Here is a 16,268-nt window from a genome sequence, read left to right on the forward strand (position 1 = left end):
AGGACTTGTTATCTTTCTAAGTAGCTTCTCTTGTTCCCTGGTTGTAGAATAAGTGATCAGAGTGGCCCTGATACATTTTATGAACTGAACTCTGCAAAATTTGCCTCATCTAAATCTCACTCTAAGACAGCAATTGGATTTGTTCTCACACCTCTTTCACACCTCCTTTCTTGATCAGCCGCTGAATACAGAGGATGTGATTTAAAAACTGAGGCAATTTTGTAAGAAAATGCAGTTATCCGTTTTACATTTTACCGTGTGAGTGTGTGTGCACGCGCGTATGTGTGTGTGAGAGAGAGAGATTGGAAAAAATGCACCGAGTCGTATAAGCCTATAGCTTTTTTTTTTTTGTCAATCTGTTCTCGGCTCACCATTTAATGCTTATTAAGTTTAGCTCATTTTCATTAGCAGAACAATCTTTTCTATTGGAAGGCCAAAGCCATTAACATTTTATAAGAATCTGGATTACCTGAAAAGGATACTAATGAGAAGAGTTTGGCTCAAAAAACAAAAGTGAAAACAAAAAAACTTGCAGCTGCTGACTTTGCAGAAGTTTTTATTAAATATCTGAACAAGTTGTATATATTTCTGTTGTGTATTTATAATTGTGCGGAGCTGGGAATGTGTCCAGGGTGCACCTTGTCCTTGCTTACAGTTAGCTGGGATTGGCTCCAATTGGCTTACCTGTTTTTGCATAGCACAACAGATCATACCCCAGTTGACAGACACATCATTTAAGGAAGGATTTATATTAGAAGTGGGAAGATTCACTGAGATTTTGTCCTCATGAAGTGTTCAGGTTTTAAGGAAAAACTTGAAATAATTAGTTTATTTGAGAAAGTCTGAAAATGTATTAAGCTCCAGTGAATGAGCTGAAGTGTAACAGGCCTGACAGTTACAGCACTGTAGACTCTAAATACCACTCGTCTGATAATACACTTATTGTCGGATACCAAGAGCCAGTAACAGCAAAATCTTTTCATGTGAAATTCCCCACGAAGCAGAAGTGAGATTTGGGAAGAAATGGACAGTTTTTAAGCTGAAATCTTTTGACCAAGGTTTTCTGGCACTCCTAATATATATCATCACGACTGCCAGAGCCGAGCCATTAGAAGTATCGCAGACTGGCTGCATTTATTACACTGACTGTAAGCAAGCATGGTGACCCTTGTAGTTTTAATGAAAACAAATATGTAAATCTATCTATTGCCATGCAGGCCTGTAGTAGCTAATTAAACTGGAGCGATAATTTGCTGCCTGGAGTCTCTCCATCATTAGAGTAACAAGTCCAACCGAAGAGGTCAGAGGAACGGCGGCCTCCCTGCCAGGAGAAGCTCTTGGCAGCACCGCCAGGAGCGATGTGTCTGTCACATCAGAAATGTCATGGAACAATGTGCGATCAGCAGCACCCGTCCACCACGTAAGGTCGGCCACCCCCCGCCCCCCCTCCCCCGGCCGAGGGGCGCCGACTCTTCCAGAGACACCAGAGCGGCGGGCTCGCATTGACCCGATCCCTGGCAAGGCAGGGACGCACAAATGTCACCGCTCCTCTTCACACACTGCGCAGACTGTCAGCACCTTAAATACCTCCTTGAAATGCACTAACAAGAGTTGCCTTAAAACCCCGGAGCTGGATTGAGACGCACAAGACAAGCTGTCACTATTCCCCTCAGGCATGCGATGGCTTATTGATCCCTCAGGGACAAATTTGTCTTTTTGTTTATTTCTTACTTCGGAGGGAGATCTGAGTCGGAGAGCGGCGCAGAGCCGTCCACATGGCACTGGGGCCGCCTCGCCGCGCTGCTCTTTACATTGAGGGCAAGTCATTTTAACCCTTTCTGTTTTTCCTTGTGTTCAGAGAGCACCGACTACAGCGATGCAGAGGTCCTCCCCGACTCGTTCCCATCAGCCCCGGCAGAGCCGCTCCCGGAGTTCCTGCTGGAACCGGAAGACGCCTTCATCGTGAAGAACCGGCCGGTCCAGCTGCGCTGCCGGGCCTCTCCCGCTACACAGATCTACTTCAAATGCAACGGAGAATGGGTCAATCAAAATGACCACGTCACCAGAGAGAGTCTGGACCAGCTCACAGGTGGTGATTTATTTACTAAGACACACATATAGAGACGTACTGTAAATCTATCTTCACACACACGCACGCACACACACACACATACTGATGTCACCTTGTATTTTACAGACATAAACATTATACTCAATTACCAGCATAATTTTCAACTACATAATCCATTAGCTTCCACAGAATTTTATGTGCACGTTAACTGCTTTTGGCTCGCAGCCAATGCATTATTTATATGCACTGTGAAAAATATGCTTCACTAATCCCCCCTCCTCCTCTCTCTCTTCCTTTCTCTCTCTCTCTCTCTCTCGCTCGCCCACCGCAGGTCTGGTGGTACGAGAGGTGGACATCTCCGTGTCGAGGACGCAGGTGGAGGAGCTGTTTGGCCTTGAAGACTACTGGTGCCAGTGTGTGGCCTGGAGCGCTGCCGGCACCACCAAGAGCAACCGTGCCTATGTTCGCATTGCATGTCAGTATTGTGTGTGTGTATGTGCGTGTGAGTGTGTGTGTGTAAGAGAGACAAACAGAAGTGAGGAAAATAAATTGACAGGAAGAGAGTCCGTGAAAGGGCAAATGTTCCCGACTTCTTTCTTGTCACAGGCATCAGCTTAAGTGTGTATGCAAATAAACCTGCCGTGACACTGCATCCGAGTCTCAGTGGTAATGTGTGGCACAGTGTGATTGGCACGTTGCATGCTGATGAAGGTTCGAAGTGAAAGAAAACAACACAGTGATCGTGGATTTTTTAGGGATTTGGCTACCGTGCCTTTGTGTGTGTGTGTGTGTGTGTGTGTGACAGCCAGCGAAACTGAGATAAACAGGGTGTCACTCTGCCAGCCTTTACTAACTGCTGACTGCATACGTGTTGCCCTCTGTAGATCTAAGGAAGAACTTTGAGCAGGAGCCTCTGGGGCGGGAGGTGCGACTGGAGCAGGAGGTGCTGCTGCAGTGTCGCCCCCCGGAGGGGATGCCAGCCGCTGAGGTAAATCACCTTTTTCTAATTCTTGGACTCATCACTTGCCCATTTCATTTGTTTGTGACTTTTTTTTTTTTTTTTTTTTTGATGTGGTGGGGAGCTTAAATTGTGGACCTGATTGATAGCTGTAATAAAGTGTTTGTTGCTTTAAAGACAACAAGTTTTTTGAAAACCAAAGCCAAGCTTCAAACTAGCAACAAATTTATGCACTACATTCTACAATAACATAAAATCCAGAGGGAAGGAAGAACAAGTGCTGACATTTTGACTCCATCAATTTAAAGGGGGGAAGAAAAAAAACCTCACGGGAACATCTAAATATCAGTGAATATACGATCTGTTATGTCAGAAACAAAGCTCTAAAGGCTTAAATTCACTCTGTGTTGGGTTTAATCACCAAGCTGCTCTAACTGTGTGACCCTGCACCAAAAGGGCCAATTTTACCCATAAAACAACAACACAGTAAATTTATAAATAGGATAAAAAATTATTCATGAATGTGGGTTTTATTACCCAAGTAATTTTTTTTCCCTTTTCTTTAACATCAATTTAATAATATTGTGTGACATAAAAAGCACATGAAAACAGACTGAAAGGCTAAATGAAATCATATGTTATGGGATCACATAAGAGCTTAAAACTGGATTTTAAAAATGCATTTATCAATAAATCCCAATTGTTTTTTCTTGTTTTATGTTATTATACCCATTAGAAAGGAGACCCTGTTAAAAATAAACGTGAAGGAAGAGAAACAACAAATTAGTATTTGTTCCGAGGGAAAAATTAGATGATGTTTTGACTGTGTTTGATCAATACCGTGTTGTGACGACTTAATACTCTGCAGGTTGTTTACCCAATGGCTCTGCGTGTGGTGCGCTGACTCATGTTTATGCATACGCACCTGCTGATTTGTACAACGATTTACGTGAAGAATTATCAGCCCAAAAACTGAAGAAAGTGTAAATTGAAACAGCACAGGGGGCTGAGGGTGTGCTAAACCGTCCTCGGAGTCCTGCGCTCTTTTAAAGAGTAGCATAAACGCTTTTTTAATTATAGTGGTGACACATATATTTCAGTTATAGTTTCTCTCTGAAGTTCCAGTTTTTTAATGTGAAGTTGTGTTTACCGTCTCGGCTTTAGGTGGACTGGCTGAAGAATGAGGACGTCATCGATCCGTCGCAGGACTCCAATTTCCTGATCACCATCGATCACGACCTGATCATCAAACAGGCCAGACTCCTGGACACCGCTAATTACACCTGCGTGGCCCGAAACGTGGTGGCCAAGAGACGCAGCAGCACCGCCACGCTCATCGTTTATGGTACAGCTCATTGCATTTTCCAATTTTTTTTCTTCCTTTTTCATGACTCACGCAGTGAAATGACTCTGCAGCAGGTAATCGTTGGCATTAGCTTTGATACCAAGCTATGAAATGTTGGTTTTTAGGAGACTTTTGGAAAGTGAGCTGTTAATTTGACAACTTAGTCATATGAAAGTTGTGGTGAAATTTGAAGATGAAGATATTCTCAGCACTGTTGAAATGGTAGTAACTTTGAGAGCGGCTGTCTTTGCTTGTCTGTGTGTGGTCTCTCTGTCAGTGAGCGGAGGCTGGTCCTCTTGGACTGAATGGTCCGAGTGTAATGCTCGGTGCGGGCGGGGCTGGCAGCGTCGAACACGCAGCTGCACCAATCCTGCCCCCCTCAATGGAGGAGCCTTCTGTGAGGGCCCACCTGTTCAGAGAGTAACTTGCACTACCCTGTGTCCAGGTGAAAATTACATGTTTATTTGTGGTATCTGTAACGTAGTTGAGTAAAATGATCTCGTACTGGAAAATTCTAACATGGGAGATTCTGAATTGACACGTAATATTTAACAAATTGCACACCATTTTAATGTTTTTTTAAGCCATGTTCCTCCACAGAAGGTTCAACTTTTCTGGAATACAGACTGTTTCTGCTTAAAACTAAAAACCGGTTTCGTCCAATCAGGACAGATAAGCATCTAGTTACTGTTCTGATTTCATCGTTAAAAGGTATCTGCAATGTGGCTCTTTTTGCTTTGCCCTGTGTGTCAGACCACCCTGACTCCAAAGGCGTTTCAAACAAACCACAAACCGCATTTTTGCAATTTGCAGAATCATGCACTTCAAACTATTGCATATGCATCATGTTGCATTATAGCATCGCGCCCAGTTTCACTGATCTGGAAGTAGTTTGTTGATGGTTAGTTTTCAAAAATGACTCACATCTCTGTTGTCGTTCTAGTGGACGGTGGCTGGACGGAGTGGGCAAAGTGGTCCGCCTGTGGGACAGAGTGCACCCACTGGCGCAGCCGCGAGTGTCAGGACCCCCCACCCATCAACGGAGGAAAGCACTGCAGCGGCAGCATGATGGAGAGCAAAAACTGCACCGAGGGGCTGTGTGCTCGAAGTAAGCCTTTTTTCATTTGTACGGTTGAAAAAAATCTAAATATATTTCCTGTTGTCATTTTGTTATAGTTTATCCCTTCCCATCTGAAAGTAGTTGAACATTTCTTAATTGCAGTTTGAGGTAGAAGTGGTCTGACTTCACAGTTGTTTAAGGTGTGTTGCATTTTCAAGCTGTTTTGTGTGAGGCTATATTCCCACTGCAGCATGGTGAGACAGTGCAGTGAGACGAAACTTGAAAAAGGGAAGAAAAAAAAAAAAAAGAAAAAGCTAAATCGTAGACAGATGTTTCATGAGTGGAAACTTGGGTTCACAAAGAGAGAGGGCAACTGATCCACATCTAAAACGCACAGATGGAAGGAGAGGGAGATAAAGCAAGTGCAGACTAAAAAAGCGCTTGGAGTGGGAAGCGAGCATGACATGGCCAAGTTGAAAAATTAGCACAGGGGAAGAGCATATGAGAGTGAGTCAGACACACACTGACACCCAATGTGCAGCCCGTGATGAGCTGGGAGGAATCCAGCTGACAGCACATTAGAGTCTTAGAGATGCACATCCACAAAGGCAGTGAGATATACTCAAGGACACACTTAATAAAACACACAGACACACACTCACACGACACGGACCGACACACCCGGGTGTGTAGACAAGCCCTTTAAGTGCACGTGCAGGGGGATCATACCCGCGCTGAGAGCAGGGCTGAGCTCCGACTCTGTCAGACGTACACGCGAGGCCTGACATAAACAGACTTCCGCTGAGCAGCCAGATTAGACAAATACGCTCTCTGATTTCCCCTTATATAGACGAGCGCTCTTAGGAGGCCATCATGAAAACAAGCACCCAAGTGACTCTGACGGAGGAGTGAAGATGGGTGGAAAATCTGGAAATGTGTTGCTTGCAAGCTGCAGGTTACCGACTGACTTATTTATTTTCCGGCACGTTAATGTGATTACTCTGCGGTCACAAACTGTCCTGATGATATTAGGACTCTTTGTATTCCTTACACACTCCAGACTATCAAATAGTGGAAGCTGACGCTCATGCTAATGTCTCACTCATTGTTAATCCCTCTGAGGACCGGCTAAATACCCGAGTCATAAATTTAAAATGCTCCGAGACACCACAAACCAAGCTCTTCATCCTGGTAGATTGTAATTGTTATTGGACAAATGGCAAAGTCCATTTGGTGTTTTGACGATGCCTGGGAGAGACGGTTATTGTATTTGAGATCGAAGAAGTAACACAGACCTGAAAGGAGGTTTTGATATTTGTTACACTTTTCAGAAATGATGCAGGTTGTGAAAATTACTGTTCCTGTAAAAAAGGTGATCCTGATAATGTAATGAAGGTGCGAGCAGGCTCTGCAGGACGTGAAAAGATAGGACTTTAATATATGTTGTTGTCTACTTGTTCCACACAAATATGTCGGAAAATATCCTTTAACTTTTCCTCTATCTCATTGATTCACAATCATTTAGAATAAGCGAGATTTTCCCAATTTAAATTATATAAATACTAATCCAAGACTTTACTCCACAATGCATTACTTTAGTTGAGGTTATTAATTTTTTTCAATATGAATTGTATTTTCTTTGTTTGCGATATGAATTTTATGTTTACATTCCTATTTTCATACTGATGAGCTTTGTATTTTGTTTCTGTATGATAATTTGCATACAAGCAGTTGATTCATTTTTATGTTTTGCATTTTTCCTTTTCTTTTTCTCTTGTTTTTTTTTTCTCCCGATCAAACAGATAAAAAGATTTCTATTGAACATGCAAGCCATCGTAAGTTCATTTTCCCATCATTCTGCTCTCTCACTGCTTCATGCTGTTTGTCTTTGTGCTGTGTGTGTCTGTGTGTGTGTGTGTGTGTGTGTGTGTGTGTGTGTCTGTGTGTGTGTGCTCATTCAGGTTCGGAGTCCAAACATCTGTGTTAGCACATGGAGTTGTGGGCGTGCGGCGGCGCTTTGTGTTGAGCTTTTCCATCCGCACTTTCATGTCGTCTCAGATCACGTTCGGCGGAGACGCGCCTCACCTTCTTGTCCAGCCAGCTCATGAGAGCCGCGACCGTCGCTTGTCTTGCGTGTTGACTGAGTGTAACATCGGTGTCCGAAGTGACTCAGCGTGACCACATTGCACTATTTGCATAACAGTCTGCTACATTTGCGGGTTTTAAAAACATCAAAACGATGGTTAGTGGTAGTTTAATTAAATCTATTGCGACAACTCAACAGTTTTAAACATGACATTTATTTCATTTAAGCTGAGACTGATCCTTAAACGCTGCACTTGCCAAAGATAAACATTAGATTGCTGTCTGATCTCCATTTAATCTGTGATATAGTTTAAATTTAAAGTGATGGTAATTCCTTTAGCTCGATGGGACGTAGGCTCGGGAGAGAACGGCCACGTAATGCACGTAATTTGCTATTGTTCCGTTTCTGGTAATAAGTGCGGACGGCTGTCTGATTCGGTTCCATCGTGCCACGTGAGCGCGGGAGCTCTCCTCTGCCAGCCTGTCTGCCTCTGGCTTTCCTCTCCTCCTATCCGCCCTTTTCTTCTGCTCTCGCCGCTGCTGCACAGTGTCTGTGGTTCCCTTCTTCCCTCCTGCTCTGCTCCCCTTATCTCCTTTCCTCTCCTCAACACACTAATAATCCCTCTGTCCTCTGAACAAATCACAACCTTATCTAGCTCCATCCAATCCTTTTTGCTAAATTGCCTCTCATCTTGCTGGCCTCTTCCACTGTGTTTCCAAACTGTGTACTTCTGCACTTTTTTTTTTTTTGTCTCCCGTCAACCTGGCTCCCAGTCTTCTCTTCTACCTTCTACTGTGGGGTGACTGGCTCACGTGTCCGGATTAGGTCTGGCTCTGCCAGCACCGGTGTCCGGGGCTAAGCAGGCTGCGATGAGCCTGCTGACCAGTCACAACCAATCACCCAGCAGGAGAGGAAGGAGGGAGCTCGATGGGGAGCAGGTGAATTCAGGGCCAGCCACCCACTCACCTCGCTTCCTTCCAGGCTGACGTCTGGTGTCGGACGTGCCTCCTGCAGGATAAGATAAAGCATTTACTAACGAGGGGTGGCCGCTGAAATGACCCGGCGTCAGACCGAACACTCGATGCAGCTCAGCAGGACTCATGGACTGGAAAACCTATTTTGAACCGTGTTTCAAAATAACTAAAAACACACTCGTCGTCAGTTGTTCTATCTATGCTGTCTGTAGAATCAGGCAAATCAGAGCTCGTCTTTTCTCTTCTTTGCTGCATGAAGCTAATCTTTAGCATTTTTATATGTGAAAACTTGATTTCAGTAAAACACAGTAAGCGACTCAGTGTGACTGAATCACTGTCAGTCAGGGCAGAAACAGTGAGTTCTATGGCATCGACAACAACAGTGTATTTAATGTGGATTGGTCACATCATCCCTGATATATGATCCACTTAAGTGAGCATTAGTGTCGCTGCCAATACTGATTTACTGAATCGGATCTGTGCAGTGTTTTCTAATGTTCCCTTAACTTAAATGCTCGTCGCCTCTTTTTGTTTCCTGTCTGGACTGTAATTATGTGGAAATAAGAAATAAGCTCGAGGTAACTCCAGATTCAAAGTACATTGACTGTGTCAGTTAAATAGAGGATTTTCATATAAGAGCAATTTCAGCAGTACGTGTGTTTTTATTTGACGGTTCCGATTAGAGGTGGACAGGAAGTATGGGGAAAGAACGCAGCAAAAAGCTGCGCTGCGCCCTCTGATAGCTCATACAATATGCACCCTAACCATTTGACCATTGTGTCACCCAGAGGATTGTGGAGTTTATCCCCATCTGTTACATTGTAATCGTGTTGGAGAGCATGTCTTTTCACATCCAATGCTCTCAAGTGGAGCAGCTATAATGACTGCATGCGTAAAGTCATTTTCTAATGTGTTGGGGGGGGGGAAGTCTCCAAACATGGATTAGTTTGATTTATCATGAGGTAATTTGTTGATTAGTTTCTATTAAAGCTGATGGCAAAACGGAGTTTGAATAAATTTAACATAAAATTTAGAGAACTTAGAGATTCGACTTTCAAATAAAATGAAGGAAAGTATACTCGTGTTTTGTTTCGTGTGATTTCCATGACTGTAGTGAACTGACAAACTAATTCAGCACCAGCTAATAGTAACTAATCCGTTCTATTTACTTTGTGGTAAATCAGAACCCGTCTTGTCCGTTCCTCCCCTCTGGTGTTTCTTCTTCGTTCACGTTTCTTCCTGACCTCTCAGCGTCTCCTCCTCTCTCCCCGTGTGTTCCAGCTCTGACCCCGGGTATGGGTGTGGCCGTCTACACCGGCCTGGTCGTGGCCCTGCTGCTGAGCGTCATCATGGTGCTGTGTGTGGGAGTGCTCGCGTACCGCCGCAGATGCCGCCATCTCCACGGCGACATCACCGACTCTTCATCTGCTCTCACCGCCGCCTTCCACCCCGGCAACTACAAGCCTCCCAGACAGGGTGACTGCGCACGCTGATTGTTTGTTTTCATGTTTTTACCCGTTTAAAGCATTTTGTCATTTCATGTCATTATCGCGTTTCTATTTATATCATCCTATAAATGACTTCTCATAAACCATTATCTCCTCTCACTCAGTTCTCCATTCTTTACTGCTTTCCTTTTTTTTTTTCATTTTAAGCATTTGTCATGGTGTCCTTCCTCCTGCTCTTGCCATCAAATATTAATTAACAACATTAATCCATTTCACTCGCGTCACATTTAGCCCTCTCAGCCGTGCCGGTGTCATTTCTTGGCGATAAGGGAACAGCCAATCTCTTCTCCTGCGTCCACAGATAACCCCCATCCTCTGCATCCCTCGGCCCCGCCGGATCTCACGGCCACAGCGGGAGCTTTCCGTGGGCCGCTCTTCTCCCTGCAGCAAGGGGTCAACGACAGCCCTCACAAAATCCCCATGACCACCTCCCCCCTGCTGGACCCCCTGCCCGGTCTGAAAATCAAGGTGTATAATGCCTCCACGCTCTCGTCTCTGGAGCTCCCCGCTGACATGTGCTCAAGCGACGGCGAAATCCTCAGCTTAAAGTCGGTGGGTACTGTGGGCAGAGAGCGGGAGTACCACAGCCACACATTGTCCAGAGAGCCGGGGCTCAGCACCAGCGCAACCCTGGGACATCTGGGAGGACGCCTCACCATCCCCAACACCGGTAATGCACAGCGCACGAAGCTGTCTTCTCTCTAGTCAAACAACGCTGCCTTGACCTGATCGGTTCATTCAGCATGAGACGAGTAACGCTTTCTCTCCCAGGTGTGAGTTTGCTGGTTCCTCCTGGAACGATCCCTCAGGGGAAGTTCTATGAGATGTACCTGATTATCAACAAGTGGGACAAAACAACGTGAGTCTACTTCATCCTGACTTTTACTCCATTCATTTTCTATAAAGCTTTATCCAACCAAATCCAACTCGCCAGTCCATCGCACTGCAAACACAGAAAGTCAGTCAATCAAAATGTGAACTCATCAGTTACCAAGCATTTGAATTCTTGGAGGAAACCGAAGCACGTAGAGGCAGAATATGTAAACCATCGCACAGAAATGCCCCCCAGCCCCAGCCAGACTGGACGCTGGGGGAATCCTGGCTGTGAAGCAGGAGCGCTGACCTCCACGCCACCGACTGGCCCTACTCTGATCATCAATTCAGCACTCTGGTTCTGATCTCAATCTGCACATTTTTCTTATGCAGAGCTCATCTGCTGCGTAACACCAGGTACAGCCTTCAACAGAAACCAGCAGCAGACTCATTTCTGGCCAATTTCATGGAGGTTTAATTTTCAGTTTGCATCAGATACATTAATATGAGCCTGTTGCAGAGAGTGTGATGGCTGTGAATGAAGCGTGATGTTTTTGTTTTGCAAACACTTGTGTGTGTGTGTGTGGTGTGTGTGATATTTGCAGGTTACCTTCAGAGGGGAGTCAGACCGTGCTGAGTCCGGTGGTGAGCTGCGGTCCGTCTGGCATGCTGCTGAATCGCCCCGTGGTCCTCACTCTGCCTCACTGTGCCCAGCTCGACACGCCCACGCCCGACTGGACCCTCACCCTGAAAACACAAACGCACCAGGGGGCCTGGGAGGTGAGGCGGCCTCGAACGGCTGTTGAACGACTGAAGTCCCTCTGAATGCAAACAAGGGAATCACTGAGCGTGTCTTCATCCGGCAGGAGGTGTTGACTGTAGGGGAGGAGACGCTCTCGTCTCCCTGCTACCTGCAGCTGGAGGAAGAGTGTTGCCACGTTCTCATGGAGCAGCTGGGGACGTACGGCCTTGTGGGTCAGTCCTGCCCTCCGCAACCTGCCTGCAAGCGCCTGCAGCTGGCTCTGTTTGCCCCCAGGGCACCTTGCCTGTCCCTGGACTATAGCCTCCGGATCTACTGTATCCATGATACCCCACATGCACTCAAGGTGCTGACTGCGTTTTTTTTTTCATCCTTTTCTTTTGTCTTCATATATCACAACTTCATCAAATTGCTGTTTGCGTATTCTTTCTGTATTTTCTATTCAGTTTGTGCACCGGAGTAAAATTGTTTTTTTTCCAACATTAATTACAAAGAAAAATGGTTTGTTAAAAAGTGTTTTAACATAGTCTGACTCCAAAATGGATCAATATCAAATCAACACATCAACAGGAATCTTCCATGTCAAAATCTAGTGCCTGTGTTTCCCCACACACCATAACATCACTTCCAGAGACCTGTAAAGTTATTTATCAGGCGAAGTAAGAAATCACTTTTATAGTGTACGGTTTGAATTTATTCAGTAATGTACATGTCTCAACAGTCTCAAAGCAAAAAAAAGCAGGAAATCGAATTAAAGACCATCTTACATCCTGCATAAGAGCAGGATGTGCATTGTCAAAGAACATTTCAGGAAATGAAAAGGACTATTATTATAGTGTAACAGGGATGTTCTGTTTGCATTATGTAGAAAGATGTCTTCAACTAATAAATTAAATTTTACATTACTTATTTCCGTCGTGGTTCTGGACAGTATCTTCAGCATGGCTGCACTCTCAGTGCTTCATCTAGTGAAAAGTGGACTTTTATCTGAAAAAGTCTTCACAGACTGGCCAAGATACAGAACATGGGCGTACTGTGTGCAGATTTCTGGCATCAGATTCCATGATTTCTGACTGCTGAAGTTCAAACAGCTTTCGACTGTTCGCTCTCCTTTGGAGACATTTAACATTTAGAGAATATTACCTTTTTTTTTTGTATTATGCGTTTGTGAAATCTAGAAACAGCGATAAAACGTACTTGCTCTCCTCCTTGTGCAGGAGGTGCTGGATTTGGAGAGAAGCCTCGGCGGAGTTTTGCTGGAAGATCCCAAGCCGCTGCTCTTCAAAGATAGCTACCACAATCTACGCCTGTCCATCCACGACATTCCTCACACTCACTGGAGAAGCAAACTTCTGGCCAAATACCAGGTGACAGACACTAACGCCGCTTGCACTATCTGTTCAATGAATCCAGTATGTTATAAAGTAGTGAGATGCTTGACTGATCCTGGAATATGGCACGAATCACCTCCAGCTTGCATAATAAAAGTTGTGAACGATTCTCAGCATTGCTTTAAATCTAATGAGCTGTTGCTGCATTAGTGAACTCTAGTAAAATGGCTATTTTCTCTGCAACTTTACAGCCGCTGGACTTTATACCATTCACTGTTGTTGTAAACACTGAAACTCCCTCCTGCATTCTCTTGGCAGCAGCGATGAGATTGCAGTCTGAACCCCTCCTGAATAAACAAGCTGAAAATCTGATAGTGGCCCTAATTTATGGACAATGCTTAGTAGAAGTAAATTGTGCTTCGACACCGGGAGGCCCAGTTGGTTGAAACACCTTCTATCAAAATAGCGAGATTTGCACATCTCATGAATGGATCCTGCGTTCTAGATGTTTCCAGATTGTGCCGCTCAGGACGAGGCCACTTTAAACACTCTGCAGAGGCTCCTTTCTGAAGCTCTCTTCTTCATCGCTCTTTGTTTCTGTGGCAGGAGATACCGTTTTATCACATCTGGAGCGGCAGTCAGAGACCCCTGCACTGCACCTTCAGCCTGGAGAGAGGCAGCCTGGCCGTGTCGCAGCTCGCCTGCAAGATCTGCGTCCGGCAGGTGGAAGGGGAGGGACAGATATTCCAGCTGCACACAGACATCCAGGAGGTAATGCAGAAGTTCATCTTAATGTGAAGCATATGGAATTGCACTGATTTACAAAATGCAAGAGTTACATTAAACAACAAAAATGAATTTTAATTCTGCTTTGCTCTGGTGCACAGTGAGATTAAGAATTTAACACAAACAGAATGTATTGCGTTTTGCGTTTGCTTTGTGGTGATCAACTAAAAATAACACCAGGAGGCGATATCAGGCGCAAACAGCAGTTTTCAAATGAGGGTTCTGAATCCTGTTAACACGAGAACAATCTGCCGGAAAGTGCGAGTTGGAACTGTGAAGTGCTTGTTTGCTTGCGTTTGAGTGGAGTGAAGGGGATGGAGCGCTGAGTTCAAAATGAAATGTGATACCGTCGTGTTTGACATGTTGGTAGAGGAAGCTACCAAACATTGTGGAGCTTTGCAGCAAATAAAAATTGACTTGAGAAAAAAAAAAAAAGAGAACTGAGACAAGGGTTTGTCCAGAAGTCAAAGCAGTGGGGGAAAGTTTACAACAGAAAGGATTCGGAATGTTTCGCAAGACCTCAGAAAGGATGCAACACTGAAAATATCTCATTATAAGATTCACAAACAAAAGTCATGCTTCTCACCGCAATAACAGCGGAGTCCCTCTGCTTAAGGCTGAACCAATTAGCACATCATTTTCAAACGTATTATAAAGAGACGGCATCACAACCAACAAAAACATCTTCGAACGTTTTGAAGTCACGTTGCACATTTTACATTAATGTTTTCACACAGACTCATCTCAGTATCTGGTGTGATCTTCAGTACTTACTTCTTTTTGCAACTGTGAGCATGTGTTATCATATGTGTTTCTCAGTGCGTCTCATTAGTAGATCAGCTCTCACATTTGGAGGGTCGCAGCATTACAGTTGCTCGCAATTTTATACAAACAGATCTTGAGTAGAGCGAGACCTAAAAATAAAATGCTAATTCCAGTAACATGTTGCAGTTGAAGCCAGTTACATTCTTATTAGTGAAATATCAATGGCACTGTGCTGGGATGATTTTGACATTGTTGCTGAAAGGTTTTGTAAAAATTGCACCAAATGTGAACATTTTCTTGATGAATTCTACTGCTTTTACACAAAAAGGCTCTGATTTTACTGTGATTCTTCAATCAAAATGAATCTGACGGCCTTGCTTCATGCTTTCCCTGTCCAAACAGACTCTACCGCCGCACTCGCCCCTCCCTTCGGGAGGTACCTGCTTACCTTCCTCTCAGGTGGGACCTTATGCCTTTCGCTTGCCTGACTCCATCCGTCAGAAGATTTGTGCCAGTTTGGATGCCCCAAGTGCTCGAGGGTGTGACTGGAGACTACTGGCTCGCAGTCTGGGCTTCGACAGGTCAGACCCGGCTCTCAGGTTTCTATATTTCACATTGTCAGCCGGTACCTTTGTGTTATTTAGTGTGTATACTGTATATACGCTGTTTGATGTCTAAAGAGCAGGCCTTGACTTTGGGTGCAGGTGAATTCAATTTAGTCAAACAGCAGGAAAGAAAAAAAAAACTCTTTGCCATACTGATTCTGATCTACATATCTTGGAAATTAAACCCAAGAATATGTTTCAGTCATGCATGTGATACAGTGTTTAATATATAGAAATGTATGTAGATTTCATGCATTGTGAAATATAATTAATGAGAGATCAGTGTTATTCTGTCAAAGTAAAGGATTTTTTTTCGCAGTAATTGGGAATTTGGTGTTGACGCAGCTCTTGGTCCATTATGTCTCACAGCTTGGCTCGTCTTTTCTTCCTTTCAGGTATTTGAACTATTTTGCCACAAAGCCCAGCCCCACAGGTGTTTTGCTGGACTTATGGGAAGCCTGTCACCAAGGTGACGCAGACCTGGTCTCTCTGGCGACCGCACTGGAAGAGATGGGCAAAAGTGAGGTGCTTGTTGTCATGACGACGGACGGGGACTGTTGATTGGTCAAGGAGCACGCGAGCGAGCAAGACTTTTGTTTTCATGCCACCACGACGGAAATACCTGGTTTATGAATATGCACATACTGGAGCAGGTCATTTTGGGACATTTTGGTTGATTCACTCGCCACATCTCACGTTCACTGGGCCATGGTTAGAACCACTTCAGAGACAGACCATAACTCGTCCTCATGCGGCTGTCCGGCCGCCAGCCCGATTCAGCTTGAATCCGGCAAAGTAATGCAAGAGGAGAAATCAATTAGTGGGTGTAACGGCGTAAAAATGGATGTAAAGTCGTCTATCAGGTGTGTCGTTGACTGTCTTCAAAATGCTGAGACTGACTTGTATATAAATAGCCAGCGCTTCAGGACAAACAAATCCATGTATTCAGAGCGCGAAAGCACAGACGATAACAGAAAACAAAAGGAAAAAAAAAAAAAAAACGCAAACAGAAGATTGCCCAAGTTTCAGTAGCAGCATGAAAGTGCATGATTTAACATCATCTCACCTCATGGCAGGGGCTTTTGTTTTCTCCGTATTCATTCTGGGTGTTTAGTGAGAGACGGGCAGCTCCAACCTGCCTGCAGCCTGCCCAGGTTCCACACACACACACATACACACACACACTCCAGGACACACACGGACAAA

General features: G+C 44.6%; 1 protein-coding gene across 1 annotated transcript in view; it reads left to right on the top strand.

Moving 5' to 3' along the window:
• The window catches only part of unc5b (unc-5 netrin receptor B), a 48,335-nt gene extending 32,272 nt beyond the window's left edge, over nt 1-16,063 (top strand). The window contains exons 2-17 of the mRNA XM_030106083.1: nt 1,859-2,089; nt 2,403-2,546; nt 2,956-3,059; nt 4,194-4,374; nt 4,652-4,819; nt 5,318-5,482; nt 7,237-7,269; nt 9,776-9,970; nt 10,304-10,672; nt 10,774-10,861; nt 11,421-11,595; nt 11,682-11,921; nt 12,793-12,942; nt 13,513-13,677; nt 14,860-15,038; nt 15,458-16,063. Coding sequence (XP_029961943.1) covers nt 1,859-2,089; nt 2,403-2,546; nt 2,956-3,059; nt 4,194-4,374; nt 4,652-4,819; nt 5,318-5,482; nt 7,237-7,269; nt 9,776-9,970; nt 10,304-10,672; nt 10,774-10,861; nt 11,421-11,595; nt 11,682-11,921; nt 12,793-12,942; nt 13,513-13,677; nt 14,860-15,038; nt 15,458-15,623 — 2,753 coding nt within the window. The 3' untranslated portion in view covers nt 15,624-16,063. The remainder of the gene's footprint in view (nt 1-1,858; nt 2,090-2,402; nt 2,547-2,955; nt 3,060-4,193; nt 4,375-4,651; nt 4,820-5,317; nt 5,483-7,236; nt 7,270-9,775; nt 9,971-10,303; nt 10,673-10,773; nt 10,862-11,420; nt 11,596-11,681; nt 11,922-12,792; nt 12,943-13,512; nt 13,678-14,859; nt 15,039-15,457) is intronic.
• The last annotated feature ends 205 nt before the right edge of the window (nt 16,064-16,268 follow it).

Source organism: Salarias fasciatus, chromosome 13 (genome assembly GCF_902148845.1).
Source record: "Salarias fasciatus chromosome 13, fSalaFa1.1, whole genome shotgun sequence".
Lineage (NCBI taxonomy): Eukaryota > Metazoa > Chordata > Actinopteri > Blenniiformes > Blenniidae > Salarias > Salarias fasciatus.